This window comes from Cervus canadensis, chromosome 2, assembly GCF_019320065.1.
Source record: "Cervus canadensis isolate Bull #8, Minnesota chromosome 2, ASM1932006v1, whole genome shotgun sequence".
In the NCBI taxonomy this organism is placed as follows: domain Eukaryota; kingdom Metazoa; phylum Chordata; class Mammalia; order Artiodactyla; family Cervidae; genus Cervus; species Cervus canadensis.
The window spans coordinates 105,192,115-105,207,272 of NC_057387.1; the positions used below are offsets into that span (position 1 = coordinate 105,192,115).

Here is a 15,158-nt window from a genome sequence, read left to right on the forward strand (position 1 = left end):
AATATGAAGTATTTTTTTGCATATGGTCTGAAGTTTGATCCAATTTTTCTGAGTAGCCAGTTGTCCTAATCTGCAGATTGTTTTCATTTTACTTACTGTAGGCAGAGTATTTTTAAAAATCAGTAAATGGTACTGATACTGATTGAAGAATTAGTAATTAGTATATATTTTCCAAAGCAATTTTATTGTACCACTCTTTCAGAGAATTATATTTCTTTTTATATATATCACCTTTCGATCGGTAGCAATTATAGTCAGTGAGAAGATACTAAAAAAAAAAAATCTCTCTTTGGTTTCTGAATTTGTTTTTAACTAGGGAAGTATGCAGACAGATGCCATGAAACTTCTGTCTTCCCAGTCTTCAAAACTTTTAAAGAACAAAGCATTATTGTGCAAACCTGTCACACAGACCAAGGCTACCTCTTGCAAACCACATACACAACACAAGGAATGTCAGACAGGTACGTGTTGTGTTTTCCATATGTAGTAAGTTTGTTCTCTGCTTTATGTGTTTGTTTTTGATTTTTGCAGAAAGAAAAGTCATTGACAGTTTCTTAAATGTGAAAACATTAATTCTTGTATCACCTACTTTGAACATCTAATTTATTCCTTCGGTATTTATTGTCATTAACACTAATAACTACTAAATTGAATGCATATGTACCCAAAGCGTTATGTGGACAGTATCTTCTGAACAAGCATCTTCTGTATATGTTCTTCAGATGTACTGACAGGCTATTATAATTACTAAATACACATTTAGTTAAAATTTAGTTAAAACTTAGTTAAAAGCGTTAGTGGTTTAACCTTGGTTCTTTTTTAAACACTGTGAATTAATTTACTAGAAGTATAACTGTATGTCTGAGGTATTGGTGATCAGGAAAATTATTTGAAAATGTTGTACACTCTTGCCCCAATCCGTGTTAACTGCTTTTAATCCCACTACCCTTATATTTTCAGGTACTTTTATAGCCTATTCTGCCTGAAACTTTTTTTTTAAACTTTTTATTTTATATTGGTGTATATAGCCAATTAACAGTATTGTGATAATTTCAGATGGACAGCAAAGGGACTCAGCTATAAATATACTGCCCAAAACTTTTTTTGATATTTCTTTTTAATAATAATTTTACTTCACAGAATATACTATATTTAAAAGCTTACTCTGTCAACAGCTAACCATGAGATTTTATGTAGGATGCCTTTCTTTTGGTAGGAGTCAAGGAGAATTCTGTTTTCCTTTCTCAGTAAATCTGATTTGTTTTATATTCCTGTTAAAATGATACACTCTTTGTTTACCTGAATTTATATTAAATACACATCCACATATGGAAGGTAGTAAGGGATCTGTGTTCAGCTACATATGTGGGTATTGTGTGTGCTTATTACATTTTTGGAATTTCTAGATTAAGTATTAGGATGTTTTCTATATACTGTTTTAAACTACTTTTTTACTTGACATTGCATGAAAACATTTCATATCAACATAAATTTAAATATATATTGAGATTCTTAATGGATGCATAGATTCCAATGTATATAACATACGGATGTATATATACTGTATATCCATCCTCCTAAGGTTGAACATTTAGATTGCTGCTGGTTTTTTAATATTATAAACAGTATTGAGTTAAGGGTGTATAAACAGATCTTTCTCCACTTGTATAATTATGTCCTTAGGATAAATCCTAAGTAGTGGGATTACTGATTCAAAAGCTATCATAGATTTTTAAGGCCTAGATTTTGATGTGTTATTGCAGAATTACCCTCCTGAAAAGTTATATCAATTTATGCTCCAGCCAGCAATGTTTGAGAGCATCCATTTCTTGCACTTTCATTGACACTGGGTATGAAACCCCTTTCCCCTCAACTTTAATTTTGAAAAATTCAAAATTTGGAAAGATTGAAAATACAGCACAGTGAACACCCTTGGATGAATATGTGAATATACGCAATGAATATACCCTTCATCTAGATTCACTAAATATTAACTTTTTTCAACATTTTTTTCTCCTCTTACTTCCATCCCCACATCTTTTTTTTTTTTCTTCTAATGATACTTTTTATTAATTTTTAACATTGTCCTTTTAAACAAACACATGATCCTACTTAATTATGTTTAAGGGCTACTTCAATGTAGATATGATTTCCATATCAATTACAGGCAGTGAACCTACTTTCTCTGAAATATCCTAACATATATACTGCTGATCAGGTCAAAGGTTCCTGGCTAGTGGTGGTTTAGTCGCTAAGTTGTGTCTGACTCTTTGCAACCCCATGGACTGTAGCCCACTAGGCTCCTCTGTCCATGGGATTCTCCAGGCAAGAATACTGGAGTGGGTTGCCATTTCCTTCTCCACCCACATCTTTTAAAAAGTAAAATAGTTTATTTTTAACTTGGTATATTCTGTAGACATCAGCCCTAATTCCACTAATGTATTGAATACATTGCATTGCTAGGACATGTACCACTGCCTACAGCTTTATTAATACTACTGTGAGTGACCAATCTTTGAACAAATAGAAATTCAGCTAAAAGCTGAATTAAAAATGGCATCATGGAAGTATTATGGTTTGTGTTTAAACCTTAATTAGTATATGCTCTTGGCAAATATAAATAGTAACAAAATATAAATTTTAAATGCTTGGGGGATAAACATAAATTGCTTATTCTTGAAAATAACTGATTCAAATATTTCATTCAGATTTATCTATGCCTAATGAGAAAAATGATGTGGAACTTGATTCTCCACCTGCAAAGAAAAAAAGAATAGGTTTTTTCCAGACTTACGATGCAGAATATTTAAAAGTTGGTTTTATTATCTGTCCGGGATCAAAAGAAAGTTCACCAAGACCACAGTGTGTCATCTGTGGAGAAATTTTATCCAGTGAAAACATGAAGCCAGCAAATCTTTCTCATCATTTGAAGACAAAGCATTCGGAATTAGAAAACAAACCAGTAGATTTTTTTGAAGAAAAATCTCTTGAAATGGAATGTCAAAACAGTGCTTTAAAAAAGTGTTTACTAGTTGAAAAGTCACTTGTGAAAGCTTCTTATTTAATTGCTTTCCAAATTGCTGCCAGCAAAAAGCCATTTTCCATTGCTGAAGAATTAATTAAACCATATTTAGTAGAAATGTGTTCAGAAGTTTTGGGTTCCAGTGCTGGAGACAAGATGAAAACCATTCCTCTTTCTAATAATACAATTGGACACAGGATTGATGAACTGTCTGCAGACATTGAAGATCAGCTGATTCAAAAAGTCAGAGAGTCAAAGTGGTTTGCCCTTCAGATAGATGAATCATCAGAAATCTCAAATACCACACTTCTTTTGTGCTATATTCGTTTCATTGATTATGGTTGTAGTGATATAAAAGAAGAATTATTATGTTGCATTGAAATACCTTCCCAAATGACGGGTTTTGAAATATTTGAACTAATAAATAAATATATTGATAGTAAATCTCTGAATTGGAAGCATTGTGTTGGTGTCTGTACAGATGGGGCTGCAAGCATGACTGGTAGGTGTTCTGGTTTAAGAGCAAAAATTCAAGAAGTTGCCACGAATACAGTGGCATTTACACATTGTTTTATTCACCGTGAACATTTAGCAGCAGAAAAGTTGTCTCCATGCTTACATGAAATTCTTTTGCAGTCAGCACAAATTTTAAGCTTTATAAAGAGCAATGCGTTGAATTCACGAATGTTGACAATTTTGTGTGAAGAGATGGGGTCTGAGCACGTGAATTTACCACTTCATGCTGAAGTACGTTGGATATCAAGAGGAAGAATTTTAACAAGATTATTTGAATTACGACATGAAATTGAAATATTTTTAAATCAGAAACATTCAGATTTGGCCAAGTATTTTTTTGATGAGGAATGGGTTGCAAAGGTGGCCTATTTATCAGATATTTTTTCACTTCTAAATGGATTAAATTTAAGTCTCCAAGGAACTATGACTACTCTCTTCAATTTGTATAATAAAATCGATATGCTTAAGAAAAAATTAAAAATGTGGTTGAAGCGCACACAGGAGAATGACTATGACATGTTCCCTTCATTTTCTGAATTCTCAAGCTCATCAGGTTTAAATATGAGCGGTATGGCAAGCATTATATTAGAGCATCTGGAAGGACTTTCTCAAATGCTCAATGACTGTTATCCACCAGAAGACGACTTGCGTTCAGGAAATTTGTGGATAATTAATCCTTTTACAAATCACCAAAATAGTAATCTCACGGACTTTGAAGAAGAAAAATTAGCACAATTATCATCAGATTTAAGGTTACAATCAGTATTTAAATCAATGTCTGTAACTCAGTTTTGGATAAACGCAAAGGCAAGTTACCCAGAACTCCATGAAAAGGCAATGAAATTCTTACTACCTTTTTCAACTATTTATTTATGTGATGCTACCTTTTCAGCTTTGACTGAGTCAAAACAAAGAAATCTGTTGGTTTCTGGCCCTGCACTACGACTTGCTGTCACATCTTTAATTCCGAGGATAGAAAAGTTGGTAAAGGAGAAAGAATAGTAATCTGCATATTCCTTATTATCAAAGTCTATAATTTTGTGTTAAATTTTGTATGAGATGAGTATCCAAAAATATAATTTCCTAATGTGGATATGTGTTCTCGGTGATTAAATATGTGCTTTAATAATTTTTCTCTTTTTGTTGAGGAATTTAATAATTACGCATTTATACATAATTATATATAATTTTAATAGGCCAAGGTAGAGAATTCAGCTATTTTGTTGATGGATCAGTTATTTGGATTAGTGACAAAGGTAATGAAAGGGCCATTTTTTTTTTTTTTTGGTTGGTGTTTTTTTAAACTTTTTATTTTTCGTTGGGGTATAGCCAATTAACAATGTTGTCAGTAGTTTCAGGTGGACAGCAAAGGGACTCAGCGAAAGGCCCAGTTTATAATGTAATAGTTAACACACCTGGATGTTCAAACTGCTTGGCCTTTAGAAACACATGGGACGTTTCGGTTTCAGCTAGCCGGCTACCTACCCAGCAGGTTGTGGGTAGATAGAAAACCAGATCCAAGCAGCTTGGCTAACGAGAAATGGAAGCAGCAGGAGAATTTGAGACCCCTGTTAGGGGCCTCTCTGGCTCTTTACACCTGGTTTAGCAAATCTTTCTCATAAGAGGCCAGGTAGTGAATATTTTAGGTTTTGCAGGCAGTAAGGTGGGAACTACTCAGATCTCTTGTTGCATCACAAAAGCAGCGGTAGACAGTACACAAACTGTGGTTCAATAAAACTACTTATTTATGAACACTGTAATATGAATTTCATATATTTTCAAGTGTCATGAAAGCTACCTTAAAATTTTTTAAAAATCATTAAAAAATGTAAACAAGCGTTGTTAGCTGGGGGAGAGGGAGTTAAAAAAAAAAAAAAAAAGAAGCGGTTTCTGAATTTGTCATAGTTTTCTCATCCAGGTTTAGATAGATTTCCGTAAAAGAAAATGGGCCAGGAGTGGACTGTAGGGTTTTGTTCAGTAAAAACGTCTCTACCCACCGCTGTACATGGCTGAATTTTCAAACACCTTTCACATTGTAATTTCACCGAGAGATACTAGAGGGAAAATATATTTCAGGCAAAGATAAGGATCAGCTTATGTTATAACCACTAGCAATTGATTTATTCCTAATAATTTCACAAATAATTTACAAATAATTCTTCGTGCCAGGCGTTGTGCTGTATCTCCGCATTTCAGATGGGGACCCCACTGAGGCCCGCTGAGGTTAGGTTACAGCTCCGATCGCCAAGCTAGCGTGGCAGGGGCAGAAGCGACCCCCTCTCCCCCCGACCCACCAACGGCTTTTGACCCAAATGGAGCTCTTTTGCAAGCCACGTCCAGATACCCAAGTTTGAGTCTTCGGCTCTGTCCATATTGGCTGGGAAACTTTCCCTGAATTCAGAAGGGACCGTCTAGTGTCAGTTAAGAGCACGCGGGCGTCAGTGTCCCCAGCTGTGAGATGGGGACGCCCTGCCCCAGCGCCGGCTCTTCCCGCAGCGGGTGTGGGGCGGAGGCAGGGAGGCAGCCCCGCTGGGAGGCGAGGCCGCCCGGGGAGGGAGGCAACGCCCGGGCGGCTGGGGGCGGGTTTTCGGCGGCGCCTACCCCGGGGCGGGCGCGGCCCGCGTGCTTGCGCGGCCATGGCGCTCCCGCTCACCGCTCTGCGCGTGCTGCTGGGCAGCTTCTTCGCGCTCACGGGGGCGGCCAAGCTCTCGGAGCAGATCTCGGCTCCGGTGTCGGAGCAGATGGTGAGCGGCGCGGCGTGGGCGGAGGGCGTTTGGGCGGGGGATCGACCGCGCGGCAGCGGGGGCTGCAACCCCGGCCGTTACCCCGGTGTCCGGCCGGCCCCCGCCCCGCCTGCCCGCGCCCCGCGGACCCGCCTGCCTTCCGGCTAGACGTTGCTGGCGCTGGGGGAGAGCGCCTGCCCCGCGGCGTACACCTGGGCACCGGCCTGGGGAGTTCCTCCGAGTTCTCTGCCATCCCCTTCCCGTCGGCTATCCCCTTCCAGGCAAATCTAAAGCCGGAAGAGGAATGCTCGGGGACCCTTTGCGGGACGGAGTAGGACCGAGCTCCCTCGCTGCCCTCCTTCGTTTGCTTGAGTTCTCGGAAAGCTCAGGAGGCAGAGGTTTAACTAATCCCCGCTTGGCCGGATAGGAAACTTGCCCTGGAGGTGGAGTATATCTGCTAAGTTACACAGCTGGTCAGGCAGGAAGCAGGGCCCGAACTTTAGACCCTCCCAACTAACTTAGGGAAGCCTGGCCTGCTGCCGTCCGTGGGGCCGCAGAGAGTCGGACGCGACTGAGCAGCTGAGCTGAACTGAACTGAGAATCCGGAGTCCTTCCCAGAGCCCGAGAGGGAGGCCCAGAAGTCGCCCTTCGGCTCCCAGTCTAGTTCCACACTCTCGGGAATGCTGAAATGTCTTGCTCACCGATCCACCCCTAGCCCCTTAAACCAGCCAGACTTCTAGACAAAGTACACTCCACCTCCCCGCCGCTGACCCCACTTGGCCTGGCTTAGGGTGGGTTGTTTGGGGAAACATCCAAACAGCCGGACGGCTTCGAGTTTCTTCCTTAGACCCCGGAGTAGGGGAGGTAGGACTGAGGTTGGGGAGCAGGAAAGAGTAGCCACTCTAAGGATCCAGGTGAGACATGTGGCCCAGGACAGAGTGAGACTCAGTTGTCACTCACTCTGAACCCCTCACCTCCTCTCTGTCTGCTGCAGTGAGATCCGGGTCCCAGCAGATGACGTTCAGTAGAATCTGTTTAACGAACAAAAAAAATCTCTCCTTCCATCTCCTCCCTCATCTCCAAATATTCCCTGCGTGGTAGCCGGAAGAGAAACCAGGCCAGGCAGATGGAAAGAGAAGTCATGAAGTTTCAAAGTCTTGGTACTAGATGAGAAGACCCGAGCCTAGCTTCCTCTTCCTGGAACCTGGGGCTGGGTTGTAATCTTGTGAGAAAGTTCAGCCCTCTTTGGAGCATAAAGTCTGTTTTCTGATGCCAAAGCTCAGCCCCTCAGGGAGGCCCTCTCCTCTCCAGGCTGGCTGATGTCAGCCCTGGCCCTGGCCTAGGGTAGTGGCCCCTTTGCTGGGGGAGTTAAGGGTGCTGGCACAGAATGCCCCTGCGGAGCATCCGGGCAGTGGATCCTTGGTGACTGTGGCTGACAGGCATTCCCTGCCACCCCTAGAAAGCCCTGTTCGTGCAGTTCGCTGAGGTGTTTCCACTGAAGGTGTTCGGCTACCAGCCAGATCCCATGAGCTACCAAGTGGCTGTGGGCTGGCTGGAACTGCTGGCGGGGCTGCTCCTGGTCCTGGGCCCACCGATCCTGCAAGAGATGAGTAACTTGCTTTTGACGCTGCTCATGATGGGTAAGGGGGGGGTGGGGCACAACTGGGCTGGTGAAATGGGGATTTCTGGGGGAGGGTGATGGAAAAAATCTGAATGTTCTCTTTACTGTCGCCACCCTTTTTTCTCTGGAACCAGAAGCACTTTCTGCTCAATTGCCGTTTCCATGGTCTTCAGACTAGGATAGGTGCTTTTAAAACTTATAACAGTTGTCAGCAGTTCTACTGGCTGCATGGTATTTCTGTCATAAGGATATATTGGAACCTAAAAGTCCCTACCCCTTTCTCTTCACCCCCTACTCTGAGATGAGGGGATGAAGTAGCAGCTGCCACTGGACTCATGTGTCTGGCAGGTGGGAACAGCAAGAAAGCTGGGCCCCCTGAACAGAAAGGCGGATGATTCCTGGGGGCCCCCTTTTAGTGGCTCTTCCCACAGGAACTGTACAAGGACAGCTGCTGCTTCAAAGGCCGGACATCTTCAGGCTCTTCTGTATCCCTGGCTTTGTGTCACTCTTGCTGCTGGCGTTCCTGCCCTTCTTCCAGGCTTTCTTTCCATCTCAGCAGCCTGCCCCATTTTCAGCTCTTCCCCACCACATCCGCCACCAGTCCTTGGGCCTTCCCTTCCCTTTACTGGGGTTGAGAAAGGAGAAGGATCAGGGACCATCTGATCCTTCAGAAAATGCCCACCTACTCACTCGCTGCCCTGTTTGGTTGGATTGTTCCTGTTTTCTTTCTTGCCATCTGAGAGGGGCTGTGTTAGTTTAAGAAACTTCTGATTTCTGGTTCTGCTTTTTCTGGGGGATCAGAGGGTTGAGAGCAGCTAGTTTAGGGTGTGTGGTGGGGTGGGGGGCGGGCAGTGTTCAAGAGAGGGCTTAGGCTGGAGTGGGTCAACCTTGGCTTGAGGGCTCGGATCTCCTGGATCTCCCAGGCACTCCCAGGGAGCTTCAGGAACCTCATTTTCCATTCTAGGGGCTATCTTCACTTTGGTGTCTCTAAAAGAGTCACTGAACACCTGCATCCCAGCCATCGTCTGCCTGGGGCTCCTGCTGCTGCTGGATATCTGTTAGCTCTTAAGTCCTAACCAGAAAAGATGTCCAGACCCACTAGGAAGAAGTCTCCAAGTCCATTCACGGAATCCTGGGAGTAGAGTGTCTCTTGCCCCTTCAGGTCATGTCACTGTCAAAGCAGAACATGATGAAACATAGAATGTCACCTTGTTGCCCATACAAACTGGGATGGCCAGTGTTGAAGTAGACATCTGGTCTACCTGGCCCTGCTTTCTCTTGGACATTTTACTGCTCTTTTTTTGAAGAGTGCATGTCACACACACTTAGCATTCCTCATGTCATGTGAAAGTAAATTTAAATCACCCAAACTTTTAATGCCCCCAAATAACTATTGATACTTTCAATTCCTTTGTATAACTGTACCCCCCAGCTTTTTTCTGTGTCTTTATTCAGATATATTTTTGATGAAAATGAGACTGTATGTACTACTTTATTTTACTTGCTTTCTAAACCTAATACACTGTAACTAATACCATTGCATGTCTATTTTACCTCATTGATGTTAATGGTTGCATAGTATTCCATTGTAAGGGTGCAGTGTGACGTATTTATAAAAGCCCCCACTAGGAACATTTGGATTTTTCCCAATTTTTTAGCTATTGTAAACCTCACAGTAAATCACCTCTACATACTTATTTTCTTTCCTTTGAAGTGAGGGTGCTGATTCAAAAGGCATGCATGTTTTTAAGATTTTATTATAAGCTTAGAATTTACACACTGAGTATGGCAGAATATTAAGAATACCTGCCTTTGCCTGCTGAGCCACATGAGATAATCCCTCCCATTCCTTTTTATCTCATGCACTTTAAGGTCACAAAGCTAACAAAAATGGACACTGAGTCGTCATTTTACAGGATCTGAAACCGCCAGGGAACTCAGGGCAGTGCTCCCCGGACATCTATGTAGAGGCAGGGGACACCAACTCCAAAAGGTGCTGCATGTTAAAGCAGTGCCGGAAACCTGGGATGAATCCCAAAGCCCTAGGGAGTCTGTGTGTGTGTGTGTGTGTGTGTGTGTGTGTGAGAGACAGTTCTCAAGGACCAGTGACCGTGTTAGGGTGCCTACTGACATATCACCAACCATCTTCACCTAGGTAGGGAAATGATGTGCTTCCTATCGAGGGAAATAGTGAAGAAAAAAAGTTCATTTATATATACAAATACTCTAGCCACCAGCCTACAAATTGCTTTTGCGGGTAGGGACCGTGGCTTTTGGGAGCCCACAGGAGTAAAAGAAATCTGTGTATATCACTCCATTTCATCTTCACTATAGAATGGTAATTTCTGCTCTGACACTGACAAGCTGGGAACCTCAGGCCAACTGGCACTCTTAGGTCTGGTATCTGAAAACACAGTGATGCAATCTGTCTATAGTAGGTGTGTGTGTATGTATGTGTGTATATATATATACTACATATGCTGGTGCTGCTCAGTGGTGTTTGACTCTTTGTGACCCCAAGGACTGTAGCCTGCCAGGCTCCTCTGTCCATGGAATTCTCCAGGTAAGAATACTGGAGTGGGTTGCCATTTCCTTCTCTGGCGGATCTTCCCAACTTGGGGATCAAACTTGTGCCTCCTACATTGCAGGTAGTTTCTTCAGCTGCTGAGCCATCTGGGAAACCCACTACATATACAGAGTGTCAAAACAGTAAGGAAACTTTTTCTGTCATGTGAGGTCCAGAGATAACATAGCTTCAGTTTCAATGTTGCATATTTTGGCTGCTTTACCATGACACCAGACTGATATTCTTTCAACTTTGTCCTCTGCTGCTTTCAATTTATTGACTGCTGACCTCAGGGTTACAAAATAGCTGCAGCAGCTCCAGACAACATATTTGCATATAATATACCAAGATGAAGAGAGAGAGGAAAGCTCTTTTAGAAGACCCCTAGGTTTCCCCTCATATCCCACTCTGCAGAATTATGTCACATTTCCATTCTTAGACCAATCACTGGCATGGGGAATGGAATTCCCATGATGGACTTAGACTAGTTAAGATTTACCCACACTGGTCAAGTGGTCAGCAAAGAGAAGGGAGAGAGTAGGTAGTGCCTCTTACCACTTATTTGCAAAATATGGATAATAATGGCAAATATTTTCATAGAGTTGCTGTGAAAACTTAGTGAGTTAAAGTGCTTACAACAGTGCCTGCACATAATAAGTGCTCAGTAAATGCTGTTATTAAATAGCGGGTTCTACAGATGGGAAAATGGATTCAGAAAGCTTAAGTGCCCACGTGTCAGTGCTGAGACTAGAATTAAGGCTTGATTGACTCCAGAACCCACACTTCCCACCACACCAGCTGCCAAAGTCAGAAGTGGGCAGGCGTGGCACCCCTGCTCTTCAACTTGAAGGTAAATGGGATGATCGGTCTAACGTAATTAAATCTGCATTGCTTCCCAGAATTGCCCCTCTGCATGGGTATTTTGAAGCCCTTGAAAGTAGAGCCTGGACACCCTAGGAGCCTGGCCACTTCCCATCTCCACCCCTTCCAGGATTCCACAGCCAGCCTGTCTCTAGCCGGGACTTTGAGTAAAATCTCTCACAGCTGGCATTAGGTTGAAGGCTCCTGTTTACCAAGGCCTGGCCTGTATACTGATTAGAAGCTACAGGGCCCTGCATGCTTGACTCTAGGGCCCAACCAGCAGCTGCAGGAAAGGCGGGGTGCTGGGGAAGTAGGCTGGCCAGCTGGTATGGAGGAGTAGTTAGGATTGACAGCAGCAGGAGTATCTTCAGCTTTAGCAGTGCTGCCTCAGTCGGAGGAGAAGCCAGGCCTTAGGAAATGGCACCTCCCTCCCCAAACCACAGCCTAAGCATCGGCCAGGTCAGCAGAAGAACATTCAGCAGCAAGGCCTTCCTTATACATTTCCATCTCCCTCCCTGTGCCCCCATGCCTTGCAATGATACTGCTTTCCCTTGGGGCTCTGGCTGCACCCCACAAACCCCACTCATAGCTGCCACAGGTGGACCCCTGCCCCTCCAGCTGTTGCTCCCATTCTTCATGTCCTGTCTAGGATTAGTTGGTTGATGGGAGGGTCTAGGATGTGTGGGTGGGAGTGGATTCTGCTCTGTCTCAGCTCCTTAGACCCCCCGCCCCAGAGAGAGCTATAGCAGCCGGAGCAGCAAGAGGTAGGAGTGATCTGGTGGGATGGCAGGGAGAGGTTCCGGGTGGGGAAGTGGAGGGCCAGAGACTTGGTGGACAGAGCCTAGAGGGAGGGCGAGAAAGGAATAGACTCATTCAGGATCCCAGAAAGGATGAGCCTGAGAAGTTCAAAGGCAGAAGTACAAATGTTGGTATCGGAGGAACCAAGTTTTGGGATACCCTAGGAGTGTGACTGTGTGCCAAATAGGAACAGGACCTGGGCTTGTGCGCTTATCCCGCCTTGGGGAGAGGGGCAGTATGCCCAGATGTCTTTGTGCTGTTTGGCTGAGGTGTCTGTCTCTAACACTGTGTGTGTGCCTGTGTGGGTGTACACATTTATCTGTGTGCTGCCTAGAGGGGAAGGGAGCTAATGGTTATGAAGTATCTCCCCAGTGTCAGCCAGTGCTCAAGAGTTTTACTTATGTTTTCTCATAATCCTCTGAACAACCCTGTGAGGTGGTAGGTATTTTAATCTCCATTTTACAGCAGAGAAGACAGGCTCTGTGAAGCTGAGTAATTTGCCCAAGGTCACATGGCAGATAAATGTGTGTATCTAGAGTCTGCCTGATTCCTGGGCCTGTGCTCCATTTGCTTTGCTGTCCAAAGTTCCAAATCAGACCCCTGCCTTCTTTGTGGTCAAAAGATGAGGAGGAAGGAAACAGGCTGGAAGGCCTGAGATGTGAAACCTTTTCAGCCCTGCCCAAGGTGCTCCAGGCAAGCCTCAGAGAGGACATTCACCAAGGTAAGTCCAAGGTCACTGTGCATGGGCCTGTCTCCTGGGTCACTGCATCCTATGGCTGCAACTCCATCCATGCCTCTCCCCTCCCGACCTGGGTGGCACCGGAGCTGGAGGCTTGGGCTTTTTCGGGGAAGGAGTCTGTATTCCACCTTGGTTTCTAGGTGACTTCCTGTTGGCTCAGCCTTGCTGGGGCTTAATGCACATGCCTGTGCCCCACAAAGTGGAACCCTACTCCACCTATAGCCCCCCCTTATAAGGGGGCAATTCCACCTTCCCAGTCACTAAGGTGGAAAATTTCCAAGCTATCTGGGATTCCTGACCCATCCTCATTTCCCACATCTTTCACCAAGCTCATTCTACTAACTCTGGAGTCCCCTCTGCTCCACCTCCTGCAGGAGCTAATTCCTCAGCCCCTCACAGGGGCTTCCCGGCTTCTAGAATCCTCCCACCCCGGATTTTGGAAGAGAGGACTGGGGTCTGGCGAGGAAAGGCAGGATGGAAGGCTTCTTGTGCGGCTGGCCTCCACAGTGACCTCTCTTCCTCTTGCTAGTCCAAGGTCCGAGATGAACAGGAGCGTGGGGGACCTGGGTGTTGGCGGCTGCAGCCCCTGGGACGACCCTGCTCGCTTCATTGTGGTGCCCGCGGCCTATGCCTTGGCGCTGGGCCTAGGGCTGCCGGCCAACGTGGCGGCCCTGGCGGTGTTCGTCCGCAGCGGCAGGCGCCTGGGCCAGGCCCTGCGTCTCTACCTGCTCAACCTGGCCCTGGCCGACGTGCTCTTCACGCTCACGCTGCCGCTGTGGCTCACCTACTACCTGGGCCCGGCCCACTGGCCCTTCCCGGAGGCCGCCTGCCGCGCGGCCGGGGCCGCCTACTATGTGTCCACCTACGCGGCCGTGGCCTTCGCGGCGCTCATCAGCGTGTGCCGCTGCGGCTCCGTGCACCGGCCGGGGCCCAAGGCGGCCGCCCGCCCGGCCCTGCGCCGCCGCGGCCCCGCCCGCGCCGCGTGCGCCGCCGCCTGGCTGGCAGGCCTGGCCTGCGCCGCACCCTCGCTGGCCGCCCCGCACGCGCTGCGCCCCGGGCCGGGCGGCGCCTCTCGCTGCCTGGAGCGCGGCTGGGCGCGCGCCGGCCTGGCCTACGCCACCGTGGCCTTCTTCACCGCCGCCTTCCTGCTGGTGCTCGCGGCCTACGTGAGCCTGGCGCGGGCGCTCGCCTCGCCCTCGGGCCCGGGCCCGGCCCCAGCCGGTCCGCACCGGCGCGCAGCCAGGACCATGGTGCTGGGGCTCCTGCTGGTCTTCGCCCTCTGCCTGGCGCCCTACCATCTGCTGCTGGCGCCCTGGGTAACGGGGCAGGAGGTCGCCGCGAGCCGCGAAGGCGGCGGGTGCCGGGCCACCTCCACGCTCGACGTCCTGCACACTCTCAGCCTGGCGTTGCTGAGTCTCAACAGCTGCCTGGACCCGCTCATCTACTGCTTCTCGGTGCGCCGCTTCCGCCAGGACTGCTGGGCGCTGAGCTGCCGTCTGGGGGTAGGGGCACCTGGGGCGCACTCGGCCTCCTTGGCCTCCTCCTAGAAGGGTTCCTGGCCGGTTGCCTGCTTCACGCCTGCCACCCTCCCAGCCGAGTCCTGGGTGGTGGAAGCTCTTTGCAAGGATGTTGATTCCAATCCTGATACAGCCGCATACTAACTGCCAATAACTGTAGACCTCCAGGCTCTGCCAAAAGGGGAAAAAACGTTCTTTGTAACCCGAAAGTTCCGTAGACTTTACCAGTGTTTGGATACGCATAGTATGCCATTGCTTTTCAAATCTCTTGGGATAAACCCCAAAGCCCTTAAAAGGTCCTCCAAGGCCTGACTGGCTCCCGCATCACTCTCAGCATCCTCTCATCCACATACTCCCTCTTCTCCTCTACCATGTCTGCCCGTCTCCGTGGGTTGAGTCACGTTATCAGTCCCTGGAACAGACCAGTTTCCTGCCCTTCGAGGCCTTTGGAACTGACTCCCAGGAATGATGTCCCTCGGTCTCCTTCACTAAGCTAATTCCTTTTCATTCTCACTTCCTCAAAGGTGGAAGCTTTCTTGATCATCACCACATACACCATACCCTAGACTAGATTAGATATGATTGCTCCCTTATGGGTCTTTCCATAATTGCAATCAAGCAATTAACTGGGTAGTTCTTTCCTTTTTTTTTTTTTCCTTAATTTTTCTCCCTGTAGTTCTTTCTCTCTTTTCAGAATGTGTTTATGTTGATCCATAAGAAAGTGCCATTTTTATAGACCCAGAAAGGTTGAATAGTGACAGTTTTATTTTTATCCAATTTAATGAATTCCATGTT

General features: G+C 46.2%; 3 protein-coding genes across 9 annotated transcripts in view; all 3 read left to right on the top strand.

Moving 5' to 3' along the window:
* ZMYM6 (zinc finger MYM-type containing 6) overlaps positions 1-4,664 on the top strand; it is a 44,871-nt gene extending 40,207 nt beyond the window's left edge. For all 7 annotated transcript variants that reach the window (XM_043461965.1, XM_043461970.1, XM_043461967.1 and 4 more), the window contains 2 exons: positions 317-461; positions 2,709-4,664. In XM_043461965.1, coding sequence (XP_043317900.1) covers positions 317-461; positions 2,709-4,540 — 1,977 coding nt within the window. In that variant the 3' untranslated portion in view covers positions 4,541-4,664. The remainder of the gene's footprint in view (positions 1-316; positions 462-2,708) is intronic.
* Positions 4,665-6,125: 1,461 nt separating this feature from the next.
* Positions 6,126-9,419, top strand: TMEM35B (transmembrane protein 35B). Its single transcript, XM_043461975.1, has 3 exons — positions 6,126-6,282; positions 7,721-7,901; positions 8,847-9,419. The coding sequence occupies exons 1-3, from the start codon at positions 6,175-6,177 to the stop codon at positions 8,942-8,944; spliced, it is 387 nt and encodes a 128-aa protein (XP_043317910.1). The 5' UTR covers positions 6,126-6,174; the 3' UTR covers positions 8,945-9,419.
* Positions 9,420-13,388: 3,969 nt separating this feature from the next.
* On the top strand, positions 13,389-14,393 carry LOC122429294 (platelet-activating factor receptor-like). The gene has a single exon (XM_043449513.1). It carries the CDS (start codon positions 13,389-13,391, stop codon positions 14,391-14,393), a length of 1,005 nt encoding a protein of 334 aa, XP_043305448.1.
* The last annotated feature ends 765 nt before the right edge of the window (positions 14,394-15,158 follow it).